Source organism: Piliocolobus tephrosceles, chromosome 6, assembly GCF_002776525.5.
Source record: "Piliocolobus tephrosceles isolate RC106 chromosome 6, ASM277652v3, whole genome shotgun sequence".
Classification (NCBI taxonomy): domain Eukaryota; kingdom Metazoa; phylum Chordata; class Mammalia; order Primates; family Cercopithecidae; genus Piliocolobus; species Piliocolobus tephrosceles.
The window spans coordinates 146,140,754-146,156,352 of NC_045439.1; the positions used below are offsets into that span (position 1 = coordinate 146,140,754).

The window sequence follows — 15,599 nt, forward strand, 5'->3', positions numbered from 1 at the left end:
GAAGGAAGGAAGGAAGGAAGGAAGGAAGGAAGGAAGGAAGGAAGGAAAGAAGGAAAGAAAGAAAGAAAGAAAGAAAGAAAGGAAGGAAGGAAGGAAGGAAGGAGGAAGGAAGGAAGGAAGAGAAAAGAAAAAAGAAAGAGAGAGAAAGAAAGGAAGGAAGGAAGGAAGGAAAGAAGGAAGGAAGGAAAGGGGGGAGGGAGGGAGGGAGGGAGGGAAGGAAGGAAGGAAGGAAGGAAGGAAGGAAGGAAGGAAGGAAGATCTAATATATCTGGCCAGGTGCAGTGGCTCACACTTGTAATCCCAGCACTTTGGGAGGCCAAAGCCGAAGCTGATGGTTCACCTGAGGTCAAGAGTTCAAGACCAGCCTGGCCAACATGGCAAAACCCCATCTCTACTAAAAATACAAAAATTAGTCGGGTCTAGTGGTACACACCTGTAGTCCCAGCTACTCAGGAGGCTGAGATGGGAGGATCACTTGAGCTTGGGAGGTGGAGGTTGCAGTGAACCGAGATTGTGCCACTGCATTCCAGCCTGGGTGTCAGAGTGCAACCCTGTCTCAAAAAAAAAAATACAAAATAAAATAAATAAAAAATAAAATAGTGAAATGTTGGCTGTTACGATTTAAAATAAAAAAATACATAATATAAAAAGCACAATAGAAAAATGCGTAATATCAAATGATGAAACATCAAAACAGAAAAATACATATCAAAAGCACAACAATTGTATTTACAGTATAATTGTAATTGTGTTTCAAGTATGTGTGTGTACGGTGGGAGAGAGGAAAGAAAAATATCAAAATGCCAGGAAGGACTGTATAAAGTAGGGTTGTAGTTATTTTTTTCTCTTGTTTTCTAAATTTTCTGTAAGTTATTTGTGTTGCTTTTAAAATAAGTATCTTTGTGACAAATTACTCAAAGGGAGTCAATTGTACCCAGGCATCCCGGTTTACCCGAGGCCTCATCTCAGCTTGCTGCTGGGACGTGCCTTGTCTCAAAATGATAAGATGCCTATAGGGAATTAAAGTTCTATTGTGCCATAATCTATCAAGCTCTTAGATAGGGGCAAAGCTGCTGCAGTGACTTTTCGTACTATAGTTGAAAGAACGCCTGAATGGAACAAGTAGCCAAGAAACACTGGTTCCGTTTTCAGTTCTGCATTTTTGACCAGGGTGGTCATTTAACCTCCTTTCCTTTTTCGGATACTAAAAGGGTCAGATTACTTGTGAGTCTCTAATTATAGGTTACATATAGAAAAGTCAGCCGAGTAGAGAAGATAAAGAAAATTAGTGGTAGACTAGAGCAAGACTCCAAGAGTCTGGGAAGCATGGGTTATGATCTCTCAGACTAGGAAAATACAGAGTAAGTAAAGAACTCAACAATGGGTCGAGACAAAAGTGCAGGGTTCCCCAAAAGGTAGACAAGAAGTCTGGGTAATGGCGCAGGGCACTAGCAACAGATCTTGGGTTAACAGGAATTTTTTTAGACTCTATCCAGCAAAGAACAGAAATTCATGGTAAATTCATAGAATTTGGGTAGGCACTCCAGGCTAGGATTAAGATGTAGAGAAAAATGCTGTTTCGAGTATAGATGAGTGTTTCACTTGAGAGAATACTGTAATGAAGCCCAAAAGGCTCATTTAGTTTGGGGAGTCAGTAGTTCTCAAACACACTGTCCAGTAGAACTTTTTTTTCCTTTTCTTTTTTTTTGAGACGTTATCTCGCTCTTTCGCCCGGGCTGGAGTCCAGTGGTGCGATCTTGGCTCACTGCAACCTCCACCTCCTGGGTTCCAGCGATTCTTCCGCCTCAGCCTCCTGAAAAGCTGGGACTACAAGTGCGCGCCACCACGCTTGGCTTTTTTTTTTTTTTTAGATGGAGTCTCGCTCTTGTCACCCAGGTTGGAGTGCAGTGGCATGATCTTAGCTCACTGCAACCTCCACTTCCCTGGTTCATATGATTCTCTCACCTCAGCTTCCTGAGTAGCTGGGATTACAGGCGCCTGCCAGCATACCTGGCTAATTTTTGTATTTTTAGTAGACAGAGGGTTTCACCATGTTGGCCAGTCTGGTGTCAAAGTCCTGACCTCAATCGATCTGCCTGCCTTGCCTCCCAAAGTTCTGGGATTACAGACGTGAGCCACTGCGCCTGGCTATTTTTTTTTTTTTTTTTTTTTTTGTGGTAAGAGTCTCACTCTGTTGCCCAGGCTGGAGTGCAGTGGTGCCATGTCAGCTCAGTGCAACCTCCACCTCCCAGGTTCAAGTGATTCTCCTGCCTCAGCCTCCTAAGTAACTGGGATTACTTGTGCGCTATCATACCTGGCTACTTTTTGTACTTTTTGTAGAGACAGAGTTTCACCGTGTTGGCCAGGCTGGTCTCCAACTCCTGACCTCAGGTGATTCATCTTCCTCAGCCTCCCAAAGTGCTGGGATTACAGGCATTAGCCACCACACCCAGCAGAAAAATTCTTCTTTTTTTTTTTTTTTTTTGAGACGGAGTCTCTCTCTGTCTCCCAGTTTGGAAGGTTGGGGTGCAATGATGCAATCTCGGCTCACCGCAACCTCCACTTCCCAGGCTCAAGTGATTTTCCTGCCTCAGCCTCCTAAGAAGCTGGAATTATAGGCACGCACCACTGTGCCCAGCTAATTTTTGTATTTTTAGTAGAGACGGGGTTTTACCATGTTGCCCAGGCTGGTCTTGAACACCTGACCTCAGGTGATCCACCTGCCTCAGCCTCCCAAAGTGCTGGGATTACAGGCATGAGCCACCACGCTGGGCCGGAAAAATCCTTTTTTTAACATGAGGGGTACTACATTGTACTTTCTTTTTTTTTTTTTTTGAGATGGAGTTTCGTTCTGTCGCTCAGGCTGGAGTGCAGTGGTGTGATCTTGGCTCACTGCAACCTCTGCCTCCTGGGTTCAAGCGATTCTTCTGCCTCAGCCTGGAATTACAAGGTGCTGGAATTACAGGCGCATGCCACCACGCCTGGCTAATTTTTGTATTTTTAGTAGAGACAGTGTTTCACCATCTTGGCCAGGCTGGTCTCAAACTCCTGACCTCGTGATCCACCCGCCTCGGCCTCCTAGAGTGCTGGGATTACAGGTGTGAGTCACTGTGCCTGCCCTGAGGGGTACTACATTGTACTTTTTTTTTTCAATTTTTTTTTTTTTTACATTGTACTTTATAGCATGTATGTATATATGTTATGAGTAGCAACTGAATGGATCACCTGAGGTCAGGAGTTCAAGACCAGCAACTGAATGGTTCCGTTAAGAAGCTAAAGGAAGTTCAAAAACTTTACAGGAATCCATGCCTTTTGCAGAGTAAACCTCGATTGACCACATTCTGGGCTCAACCTGGAGATGCATTCACCAGAGATAAACCAGTAACTACTCTGGCCCCAAGTGACTTTCTAAACTAAGTATAAGGTGAGACAAGGCAACTGCAGGGCTGAACCGACTGCCCTTAGGCCTGCCTTAATCCTAAACTCAGATTAGATCTGGGTTCCGGAGTTTGGAAAGGCATAGCAATTCTCTCAGTGGCACTCAGAATCAACTAGTGCAGACAAGGATGTTCCTGATCTTACATTGTTCCTAAGTGCAAAAAGAATAAGAGTTGAATCACAGATTTATAAACTGGACTCTGGACCTAGAAATCCAGACATTTCTTTCCACCCTGACCCAATTAAGAAAAGTGAGAGATTGTTCTTTTTAAGTAGAATATGTCAAAACAGGTTTATTGGTTATTTTACACAAAAGAATGTGAGCAATTTGCAAGCATTCAATACTTTAAAAGGCTCAATACAAGCTGCCTTCCTTTCACCCTAAGAAAGTATACTAACTCCAGGCAAATAGAATGGTCAGACTTCAAGTTTATACAACAGACAGACTAAAAAGAAACCCAGGGTTCCTGCTTTGTTAGGAAAATGGACAAAACCAGCTAAAAGTAAAGGAAATAAAAACAAATTAAAATAAAGATAATGGCTAGGCACGGTGATTCATACCTGTCATCCCAGCACTTTGGAAGGCCAAGGTGGGTGGACCACGAGGTCAGTCAGGAGTTCAAGACCAGCCTGGCCAACATGGTGAAACCCTGTCTCTACTAAAAATACAAAAATTAGCCGGGTGTGGTGGCGGGCACCTGTAATCCCAGCTACTCGGGGGCCTGAGGCAGGAGAATCACTTGAACCCAGGAGGCGGAGGTTGCAGTGAGCAGAGATCATACCACTGTACTCCAGCCTGGGCGACAGAGCGAGACTCCATCAAAAAATAAATAAATAAATAAAACAAAAATTAAATTATTGATTCATATAATATTAACTATTTGCCTAAGAGACAGACAAAACATACAACATTCAAACATAAAGTTAATAATATATTTTAAAAAGGAAAAAAGTGGCTACTCCAGGCACACTGCCTATGATGTAGCCCGGCTCCACAAGGAGCGGTAAAAATAAATAAATAAATAAAACAAATAAATAAATAAAAAAGAAAAAAGTACTGGTAAAATTATCAGGTACCAATTTTTAAAATGGATCATTAATAGTTTTACCAGCTCCCTTCAAAGGAATCTGAAAGTCAAGAAGCAAAACAAAATTTGAAAATGATAGAGTCGTCCTAACACTAAGCCCAGGATTTTTCCTTTCTTCAAATCCTCTAAACCCAAATTATGAGAAATAATGCACTCTGGTCACTGAGAACATTTCTACACAGTGACATAATCAGAAATTATACTTCTTCCATCATTTAACTTATTCATTCTCATTCTCCGCATACCAGCAACACAGGAATAAGAAGAGGATCGAATTTTCCCTGTGACTGAAGCATTACTAAATTCACAACATGAGGAACGTGGGCACTGTGGAAGGCCCTGATGGCAAAGGAAATAAGCCACCTGCATGGCCTTAAGAACAAACTGCACATCTCTAAGGCAGAGTTAGAAAAGGATTTATCCAGGAATCGATCTTCTCCAAGGCTGGACAAGGAGGGAGTGTGGAAAGCACAGCATCTCTTACGGGATAAAAGGTGTCACTTGGAGACACTCTGGTTTCCTGAGGAAAGGAAGACATTGAAACAGCCTGTTTTGTGCATTTTAAATCTTCCTTGTTTTCCACCATCAATAACTGTTCTATCTCTTCTTTCAAAGATAAACTTGCCTGCAACTCATATTTGGGTGTCAGAAAGTGTTCTTTCTGAGTTATTCTCTGGTCCTCTGACCCCTTTGACTCAGAGCAAATGAGTTTGTTACTGGAATCCTCACTGGTTTCCCCTTCCTCTATGGGAGGCAGATGCTGAGGCTTTGTAGCTTGTTTATTCAAAGATTCTTCTTTCAGTAAATTCACATCCCCATGAAAGTCTTGAGATGTAAAACTTGGAGCTTTATCTATCCTAAAATTTTTACCAAATAAGAAGCCTTTGACTTTCTCCTCTTTCCCTGCTGTCTCTATCACTAATTTCTTTGGCTGTAGCACTGTCCTTATTAGGAGTCCCTGTGCATTCACCCTGTATTCTCTTGCAGCTTTCTCCCTGCGCTGCTTCTGGAAGTCCTTGAGTTGAAGCAGTTCCTCTGGCAGCTCCATACATGTAGGCTAAGAAGAGAAAGCAAACACAAGTTTATTATAACTAAACTTCTGAATCTGGTACTTAAAATCACTTTTTTTTTTTTTTTTTTTGAGACAGAGTGTCACTCTGTCACCAGGCTGGAGTGCAGTGGGGCGATCTCAGCTCACGGCAACCTCTGATTCCCTGGTTCAAGCAATTCTCCTGCCTCAGCTTCTCAAGAAGCAGGATTAGAGGCATGCGCCACCCTGCCCAGGTCATTTTTTTTTTTTTTTTTTTTGAGACAGAGTGTCACTCTGTCACCAGGCTGGAGTGCAGTGGGGCGATCTCAGCTCACGGCAACCTCTGATTCCCTGGTTCAAGCAATTCTCCTGCCTCAGCTTCTCAAGAAGCAGGATTAGAGGCATGCGCCACCCTGCCCAGGTCATTTTTTTTTTTTTTTTTTTGAGATGGAGTCTCCCTCTGTTGCCCAGGCTGAAGTGCCCTGGTGCGATCTGGGCTCACTGCAAGATATGCTTCCTGGGTTCAGGCCATTCTCCTGCCTCAGCCTCCCAAGTAGCTGGGACTATAGGCGCCTGCCACCATGCCCCGCTAATTTTTTTTTTTTTTTTTAGTAGAGATGGGGTTTCACTGCGTTAGCCAGGATGGTCTCGATCTCCTGACCTCGTGATCCACCTGCCTCAGCCTCCCAAAGTGCTGGGATTACAGGCGTGAGCCGCCGCACCCAGCCATGCCCAGGTAAATTTTATATTTTAGTAGAGATGGGGTTTCACCATGTTAGCCAGGATGGTCTCCATCTCCTGACCTCATGATCAGCCGGCCTGCCTTGGCCTCCCAAAATGCTGGGATTACAGTCCTGAGTTGCTGAGTCTGGCCTGAAATCACTTCTATTGTACCAAATGGTAATTGGTAAATGAGAGTCTATTCAAATGTGTTCATATAGCACCCTCTGGTGTCTTCAATTATAGTAGTATCATTTTTCCAGTAATTTCAATATTTTGTAAAGGGAATGAATCCACAGGGCTGTGTGTCTGTTTGTGTGTGCATGCATGTAAAAAGATTATACAGGAAAAGTTAGTCTCCCTTCCAACCTGGCCTCAGCTGCCTTAGCAGGTACATCTTCTTAGAGCAGTTTCTTGTGTTATCTCCCAAAGATAGTCTACCTGATCATATACATATATTTTTTTCATTGGATTACATTTTTATTTTCCTACAGATTTTTATTTTGTTAACTCTTTCAGGTTTTGGGGAGTTTTTTTTTTTAGACAGGGTCTTGCTCTGTTGCCTAGGCTGGAGTACAGTGGTGCACTCATGGCTCACTGTAGCCTCTAACTCCTGGCCTTTAGTGATCCTCCTGCCTCAGCCTCCTGAGTAGCTGGAAGCACAGGTGCACGCCACCACACTTTGCTAATTTTTGTGGGTTTTTTTTTTTTTTGAGACAGGGCCTTGTTCTGTCACCCAGGCTGAAGTACAGTGGTGTGATCATGGTTTACTGCAATCTCCACCTCCTGGGCTCAAGCAATCCTCCCACCTCAGCCTCCGCCACTCAGAGTAGCTGGAACTTCAGGTGTGTGCCACCACGCCTGGCTAATTTTTAATTTTTTTGTAGAGACAGGGTTTCACTACGCCAGCCAGGCTGGTCTTGAACCCCTGGGCTCAAGCGATCCTCCCAACTCAGCCTTCCAAAGTGCTGGGATTATAGGCATGAGCCACCATACCTGGCGTCCGATTATATTTTTTAGCTGCTTATATGGATATCAAAAAGCTAGTAATTTTTACATTTGTATCCAGGTACTTTATAAATTGGCTTTTTGTTTGTGGTAGTCTTTTTCAGTTGTTCCTTTTCAGTTTTTAGTTGTATAACTGGCAAGTCATAATTCCGATTCCTTTTTTCGATTTTCATAGCTCACATTTTATTTCCTAATTTCACTGGCTAATAGCTTCAAAAATGCTAAAATAGTGGTGAGAGTCACAATTTTTGTACTATTCCTGATATTAGTGTTCTCAAACAAATGTGTAGTCTTCTCTCTTGAGATACTTTCCATATGTATGGGTTCTGCATCCATGGATTCAACCAATTGTAGATTGCAATAGTCAGGAAAAAGTGGTTCACACCTGTAATCCCAGCACTTTGGGAGGCTGAGGTGGGCGGATCACTTGAGGTCAGGAGTTCCAGACCAGCCTGACCAACATGGCCAAATCCCATCTCTACTAAAAATACAAAAATTAGCTGAGCGTGGTAGCACATGCTTGTAATCTCAGCTACTCAGGAGGCTGAGGGAGGAGAATCACTTGAACTCAGGAGGTGGAGGTTGTAATGAGCCAAGACTGTACCATTGCACTCCAGCCTGGGTGACAGAGCAAGACTCTGTCTCAAAAAAAAAGGATGGCTGCATTTGAAATAATTATGTACAAACTTGTTTTTTCATTTCATTATTCCCTAAACAATGCAATATGACAACTATTTACATAGCATTTACATCGTATTAGCTATTATAAGTAATCTAAGAATGATTTAAAGTATAGGGGAAGATATGATGGTGAAAAATGAAAAAATGCTGCTGCACTTTTCCATATAACCTATACATATCCTCCCCTATACTTTAAATCATCCTTACATTTCATATAAGGGACATACATTTCATCCATACATTTCTTTCTTTTTTTTTAGGAGATGGAGTTTTGCTCTTGTCGCCCAGGCTGGAGTACAATGGTGCAATCTTGGCTCACTGCAACCTCCACCTCCTGGGTTCAAGCGATTCTCCTGCCTCAGCCTCCCGAGTAGCTGGGATTACAGGCATGCACCACCATGCCCAGCTAATTTTTGTATTATTAGTAGAGACAGGGTTTCACCATGTTGGCCAGTCTGTTCTCAAACTCCCATGCTCAAGGTATCTGCCCGCCTTGGCCTCCCAAAGTGCTGGGATTACAGGCGTGAGCCCCACGCCCGGCTCATCCATATGTTTCATATAATCATCCTTACATTTCACATAAGGGACTTGAGCATCATGGGTTTTGGAATCCACGGGGGATCCTGGAACCAATCCCCCACAGATACTGAGAGATGACTGTATATGTTTTATTGGGTTATAAAAGTTACCATCTATTCCAACTGCGACCAATAATGCATGTAGAATATTACAATTTTTTCAGCATTTATAAGATAATCATAAGACTTTCTTGGCTCTACTGAAATGGGAAATCTTGTCACACTGAACCATGCTTACAACTAGAATCCAGTGACACATTAAAAATAATAACATATATAGGGTTCATATAAAAAATGCTAGTATTAGGCTGGGCACTGTGGCTCACGCCTGTAATCCTAGCATCTTGGATGGCCAAGGAGGGCGGATCATCTGAGGTCAGGAATTCGAGACCAGCCTGACCAACATGGAGAAACCCCGTCTCTACTAAAAATACAAAATTAGCCAGGCATGGTAGCGCATGCCTGTAATCCCAGCTACTCCGGAGGCTGAGGCAGGAGAATCACTTGAACCCAGGAGGCGGAGGTTGTAGTAAGCTGCTATCATGCTACTGCACTCCAGCCTGGGCAACAAGAGTGAAACCTCATCTCAAAACAAAGAAAAAAAAAACTATTATTTTAAGATTTTATATCAATATTCATAAGTAAGATTGGTTTATAGTGGCAACTGGCAAACTTTTCCTGTAAAGGACAAAACAGCAAATATTTTAGGCTTTGTGAGCCACAGTCTCATATACTACTTCTACTACTTTTTTTTTTAAACAATCGTTTAAAAATATAAAATTTGTTCTTAGCTCATGAGCTGGAGAAAAGAGTCTGCAGGCCAAATTTGGCCAGCAGGCTACAGTTTGCCAAATTCTGGTCTATAGTCTCCCTCCCCTCCTCGTCCTCCGTCTCCCTTTCCCTCCCCCTCCCCTCACCCCCCTCTTCCTCCCCCTCCCTCTCTCCCTTCCTCCCCCTCCCCTTCCCCCCTCCACTCTCCTCCCCTCCCCTCCCCTTCCCTTTCCTCACATTTCTTTTTTTTTTTTTGAGACGGAGTCTCGCTCTGTCGCCCAGGCTGGAGTGCAGTGACCGGATCTTGGCTCACTGCAAGCTCTGCCTCCCAGGTTTACGCCATTCTCCTGCCTCAGCCTCCCCAGTAGCTGGGACTACAGGCGCCCGCCACCTCGCCCAGCTAGTTTTTTGTATTTTTTAGTAGAGACGGGGTTTCACCATGTTAGCCAGGATGGTCTCGATCTCCTGACCTCGTGATCCACCCGTCTCGGCCTCCCAAAGTGCTGGGATTACAGGCTTGAGCCACCGCGCCCGGCCTCACATTTCTTTTCTTTTCTTTTTCAGACAGTGTTTCTGCTGGTCACCCAGGCTGGAGTGCAGTGGCAGAATTTCGGCTCACTGCAACCCCCATCTCCTGGGTTCAAACGATTCTCCTGCCTCAGTCTCCCAAGTAGCTGGGACTACAGGTGCCCACCACCATGCCCAGCTAATTTTTGTATTTTTTGTAGAGATGGGGTTTCACCACATTTGCCAGGCTTATTTCTAACTCTTGACCTCAGGTGATTATCAGCCTTGGTCTCCCAAAGCGCTGGGATTACAGGCGTGAGCCACCGAAGCCGGCCCCGGCCCTTTTTTTTCGAGACGATCATTGTTAATATTCATAGTATGCTTGAAAAATGATTGAAATTCTCAGTTTAATAGTTTAAGCTTTTCCTTTTTTTTCTTTTCTTTCTTTCTTTTTTTTTTTTTTTTGAGACAGAGTCTTGCTCTGTCACCCAGGCTGGAATACAGTGGTGTGATCTCAGCTCACTGCAACCTCCACCTCCCAGGTTCAAGCTGTTCTCCTGCCTCAGCCTCCCGAGTAGCTGGGATTACAGGCGTGTGGCACCACACCTGGTTCATTTTTTGTATTTTTAGTAGAGATGGGATTTCATCATGTTGGCCAGGCTGGTCTCGAACTCCTAACCTCAGACCTATAGTTTTTTTATATCTCTCTGCTGCATAAGAATAAATATGGGTGGCTGGGCGTGGTGGCTCACGCCTGTAATCTCAGCACTTTGGGAGGCAGAGGTGGGCAGATCACAAGGTCAGGAGATCAAGACCACAGTGAAACCCCATCACTACTAAAAAATGCAAAAAAAAAAAAATTAGCCAGGCGCGGTGGTGGGCACCTGTAGTCCCAGCTACTTGGGAGGCTGAGACAGGAGAATGGCTGAACCCAGGAGACAGAGCTTGCAGAGAGCCAAGATTGTGCCACTGCACTCCAGCCTGGGCGACAGAGCAAGACTCCATCTCAAAAAAAAAAAAAAAAAAAAAGAATAAATATGGAGGCCAGGCATGGTGGCTTATGCCTGTAATCCCAGCACTTTGGGAGGCCGAGGCAGGCTAATCACCTAAGGTCACGAGTTCAAGACCAGTCTGGCCAACATGGTAAAACCCTGTCTCTACTAAAAATACAAAAATTAGCTGGGCATGGTGGCAGGTGCCTGTAATCCTAGCTACTCGGGAGGCTGAGGCAGGAGAATTCCTTGAACCCGGGAGGCTGAGGCTACAGTGAGCTGAGATCATACCACTGCATTCCAGCCTGGGTGACAGAGCAAGACTGCATCTCAAAAAATAAAAATAGGCTGGGCGTAGTGGCTCACACCTGTAATCCCAGCACTTTGGGAGGCCAAGGTGGGCGTATCACGAGGTCAGGAGTTTGAGAACAGCCTGGCCAACATGGTGAAACCCTGTCTCTACTAAAAATACAAAAATTAGCCAGGCGTGGTGGCAGGTGCCTGTAATCCCAGCTACTCAGGAGGCTGAGGCAGGAGAATTGCTGGAACCTAAGAGGTGGAGTTTTCAGTGAGCTGAGATCACATCATTGTACTCCAGCCTGGGTGACAGAGTGAGACTCCGTCTCAAAAAAATAAATAAATAAAATAAAATAAAATAAAGTAAAAATTAAAAAAAACATGGAAATATTAAACTTACCCATTCATAGATAGAAATATTTCCTGGAAACCTAACTTAATATTATAAAAAGGTGAGGAAATGGATCATGCCCAAGCTGTTGCCCCTTCAAGAGTATTTATCACCAAGCTGGCCCCATAAAAACTATTGCAGCTATGAAGAAAGGGTGTCACTGTGTCTGCCTTCCCTGAGAAGAAGGCAGAAAGGAGGTCCTGAAGACAGACAGCTGCACCTACCTCGGTGCCTCCAAGCCGGTCTGCAGACCCTTCGCGATACGTGTTTAGGTAACCATCCACCAGGGTGGTTAGGTCAGACATCATCTCATCTAGGAGTGCCAAGCGAAGGGGTAACAGGTAGGTAGCTTCCAGGGCCAAAATTTTCAGTAAAGAGGGTGACACGGGTCGGATGAACCATACTTCTGGATTTTCCTGGAGACAATAAAACAGTTTCCTCTGAATACTAAGCAAAATTTTAAAGAAAGTAACTATTTAAGGTCAGGTGCAGTGGCTCATGCCTGTAATCCCAGCACTTTGGGAGGCTGAGATGGGTGGATCACAAGGTCAAGACATAGAGACCATCCCGGCTAACATGGTGAAACCCCATCTCTACTAAAAATGCAAAAATTAGCCAGGTGTGGTGGCACGCGCCTGTAGTCTCAGCTACTCAGGAGGCTGAGACAGGAGAATCGCTTTAACCTGGGAGGCAGAGGTTGCAGTGAGCTGAGATTGCCCCACGGCACTCCAGCCTAGTGACAGAGTGAGACTCAAGAAAAGAACTGTTTAAAGTGTTGCTTAATTTAAGACACTATTGTTTTCTTCTATTATTACCTTCTACTTTCACACTATTGATAGCCTTTGAGCATACACATGCTTTGCACACATACTCCTACATTAACAGTGTGTGTGTAACAGAGAAAGAGAGGGGTAGAGGTTGGTCAATCAAGACTTCTCAAAGCCAGAGGCAGCAAACTTGATTATGTGAACAGAACTGCAGCCAATACAATTATCCCCTAAGGTTCTATGCAAGGATGTCAGAAGCTAAAGAAAATTTACTTTACTTTGGGAGAAATAACTAGGGTGACTTTGGTTCCATTGCCTTGATCCAAATTCTCACAAAAATTTCCCCCTTGCCCCAGCTAGAAAATTTATTTAAAAGTGCTTATTTAATTTATTTATTTATTATTTTTTGAGACGCAGTCTCACTGTGTTGCCCAGGCTGGAGTGCAGTGGCACCATCTCAGCTCACTGCAATGTCCGCTGCCCCCGCCCCCAACTCCTGCCTCAGCTTCCTGAGTGGCTGAGATTACAGACGCCTGCCACCATGCCCAGTTAATTTTTGTATTTTTAGTAGAGATGAGATTTCACCATGTTAGTCAGGCTGGTCTTGAACTCCTGATCTCAGGTGATCTGCCCACCTCAGCCTCCCAAAGTGCTGGGATTACAGGCGTGAGCCACTGAGCTGGGCCTAAGAGTGCTTTTTAATTGATAGCCAGCAAATCTGGATCCTGGCTTTTATCCACTTGAGACTAGATATAAACTGTTCCCATTTGGCACAGTTAAGATTTTGGCAATGTTCATATGATTACATGGCAGCTGTCATTTTTCTATATAACAGGCTGATAATACTGCTCAGAAAACACTTGAAAAAAAGATAATGTCATACACGACATCCTTTAACACTCACCTGAATCAGTTTTTGTCTCTTTTCTAGAAAGGAGAGATATTTAGGGGCTACTTTAAGGTGTTTGATTAAACTCTCCTGCAAAGTAGTGATGCAGTTTGGAAGATAGCCACCCGTTTCCATGGAAAACTGAAGTACATCTGCTACCTGTGGTATTTTAAAAAGACAAACAGAGTAGTTGAATATATACAGAGAGCTATCTCATGCCAGAAATATATTTAGAGAAATGTCTAAATAACATTTTCCCCAAGGACCCACACAATAGACCATGTCATCAGGAAATTTAAAGTTGTTCAGTCAACTTATTCTGAAAAATGGGGGGGGCGGGGAACCGGAATAAAAGCTCAATTTCTTTTTTTTTTTTTTTTCTTTGAGGTGGAGTCTTGCTCTGTCACCCAGGCTGGAGTGCAGTGGTGTGATCTCAGCTCACTGCAACCCCCACCTTCCAGGTTCAAGTGATTTTCCTGCCTCAGCCTCCCATGTAGCTGGGACTACAGGTGCAAGCAATGACGCCTGGCTAATTTTCAACTTTTTTGTTTTTAGAGACAGGGTCTTGCTATGTTGTCCAGGCTGGAGTGCAGTGGCTAGTCACAGGCAGGATTCCACTACTGATGAGCACAGGGGTTCTGACCTGTTCCATGTCTGACCTGGGCTCGTTCGCCCTTACTTAGGCAACCTGGTGGTTTTCCCTGCTCCTGGGAGGTCACCACATTGATGCCAATCTTAGTACAGGCATCCAATCAGTACAGCGCCCTACAGTACAAAACTCCTTAGCTCAAGCAATCCTCCCACCTCAGCCTCCATAGTAACCATGACTACAGGTACAAGGCATCACACCCAGCAACCCAACTTTACTGTGTTCTTATCTACTTTCTTTTTTCTTTTCCTGAGACGGGTCTTCCTCTGTCGCCCAGAGCTGGAGTGCAATGGTGCGATCTCAGCTCACTGCAACCTCTACCTCCTCGATTCAAGCAATTATCCTGCCTCAGCCTCCTGAGTAGCTGTGATTACAGGTGTACGCCACCATGCCTGGATAATTTGTGTATTTTTACCAGGGTTTCACCATGTTGGCCAGCATAGTCTCGAACTCTTGACCTTGTGATCTGCCCACCTTGGGTTCCCAAAGTGTTGGGATTACAGGCATGAACTACTGAGCCAGGCCTTTTTTTTTTTTTTTCTTCTTTTTTGATATAGGGTCTTGCTGTATCTCCCAGGCTGGAGCACAATGCCACAATTATGGCTCATTGCAGCCTCAATCTTCCAGGTTCAAGGGATCCTCCCATCTCACCCTCCAAGTAGCTAGGACTACAGGCACATCCCACTACGCCTGGCTAGTATTCTTAAAATTTTTTGTAGAGACAGGGTCTCGCTACATTGTTCAGGCTGATCTCAAATTCCTGGGCTCAAGCAATCCTCCTGTCTCCACCTCCCAAAGTCTTGGGATTACAGGCGTGAGCCACTGCACCTAATGTTTTATTTTTTTCTCCTTGTTTTATAATACCTGCCTGCCTTCTGGTTGTTTATTAGTCTTTGTTACCCTTTAGGGAATGAAGAAAGGAAGATAAAATTCAAGAATTATGTTTAGTGGGCTGAGAATGCATTCCTATAGTCCTAGCGAGTTGGGAGCCGAACCAGGAGGATCTCTTGAGCTCAGGAGTTCGGGGCCAGCATGGGCAACATAGTGAGACTCTGTTTCTGGGGGGAAAACAAATGGGCCTGGCATGTTGGCTCACACCTGTAATTCCAGCACATTGGGAAGCCAAGGCTAGAGGACGGTTTGAGGTCGGGAGTTCAAGACCAGCCTGGACAACATAGAGAGATCCCATACATTAAAACCAAATTAAAAATCAGCCAGGCATGGTGGTGTGTGCCTGTAGTCGCAGCTACTTGGGAGGCTGAAGTAGGAGGACGGCTTGAGCCCAGGACTTTGAGGCCACACTAGCAGAGAGCTATGATCATGCCACTGCACTCCAGCCTGGGCAACAGAGCCAGACCTTGTCTCAAAAAAAAAAAAAAATTACTTTTATTATCTACTGGTAACCAGGAAAATTTTGTAAGAAAACCTAATAAAATAAATAATTAAAAGTATTTATCTACGTGTGGTAGGCTGGCCAATGGCCCCCAAAGATAACTACTTCACAAGCACTGGAACCTGTGAATGTTATCTTACATGCAAACGGGACTTTGCAGCTGAGATTAAGTTAAGGATTTTGAAATGAGATTATCCTGAATTACCCACGTAGTCCCTAAATGGAATGACAAGTGATTTTTTTTTTTTTTTTTTTTGTGGCATAGAGTCTCGCTCTGTCACCTAGGCTGGAGTGCAGTGGTGCGATTTCGGCTCACTCCAAGTGCTGCTTCCTGGGTTCACACCATTCTCCTGCCTCAGCCTTCCAAGTAGCTGGAACTACAGGTGCCCGCCACCACCAC

At 44.2% G+C, this 15,599-nt stretch overlaps 1 protein-coding gene across 1 annotated transcript in view; it reads right to left on the reverse strand.

Annotated features, from left to right (window-relative positions):
- Positions 1–3,703: 3,703 nt before the first annotated feature.
- The window catches only part of EXD1 (exonuclease 3'-5' domain containing 1), a 41,554-nt gene continuing 29,658 nt past the window's right edge, over positions 3,704–15,599 (reverse strand). Inside the window, exons 10-12 of the mRNA XM_023198393.2 lie at positions 13,173–13,316; positions 11,726–11,917; positions 3,704–5,583 (exon numbers count right to left, since the gene is read on the reverse strand). Of these exons, the coding sequence (XP_023054161.1) occupies positions 4,921–5,583; positions 11,726–11,917; positions 13,173–13,316 (999 nt within the window). The 3' untranslated portion in view covers positions 3,704–4,920. The remainder of the gene's footprint in view (positions 5,584–11,725; positions 11,918–13,172; positions 13,317–15,599) is intronic.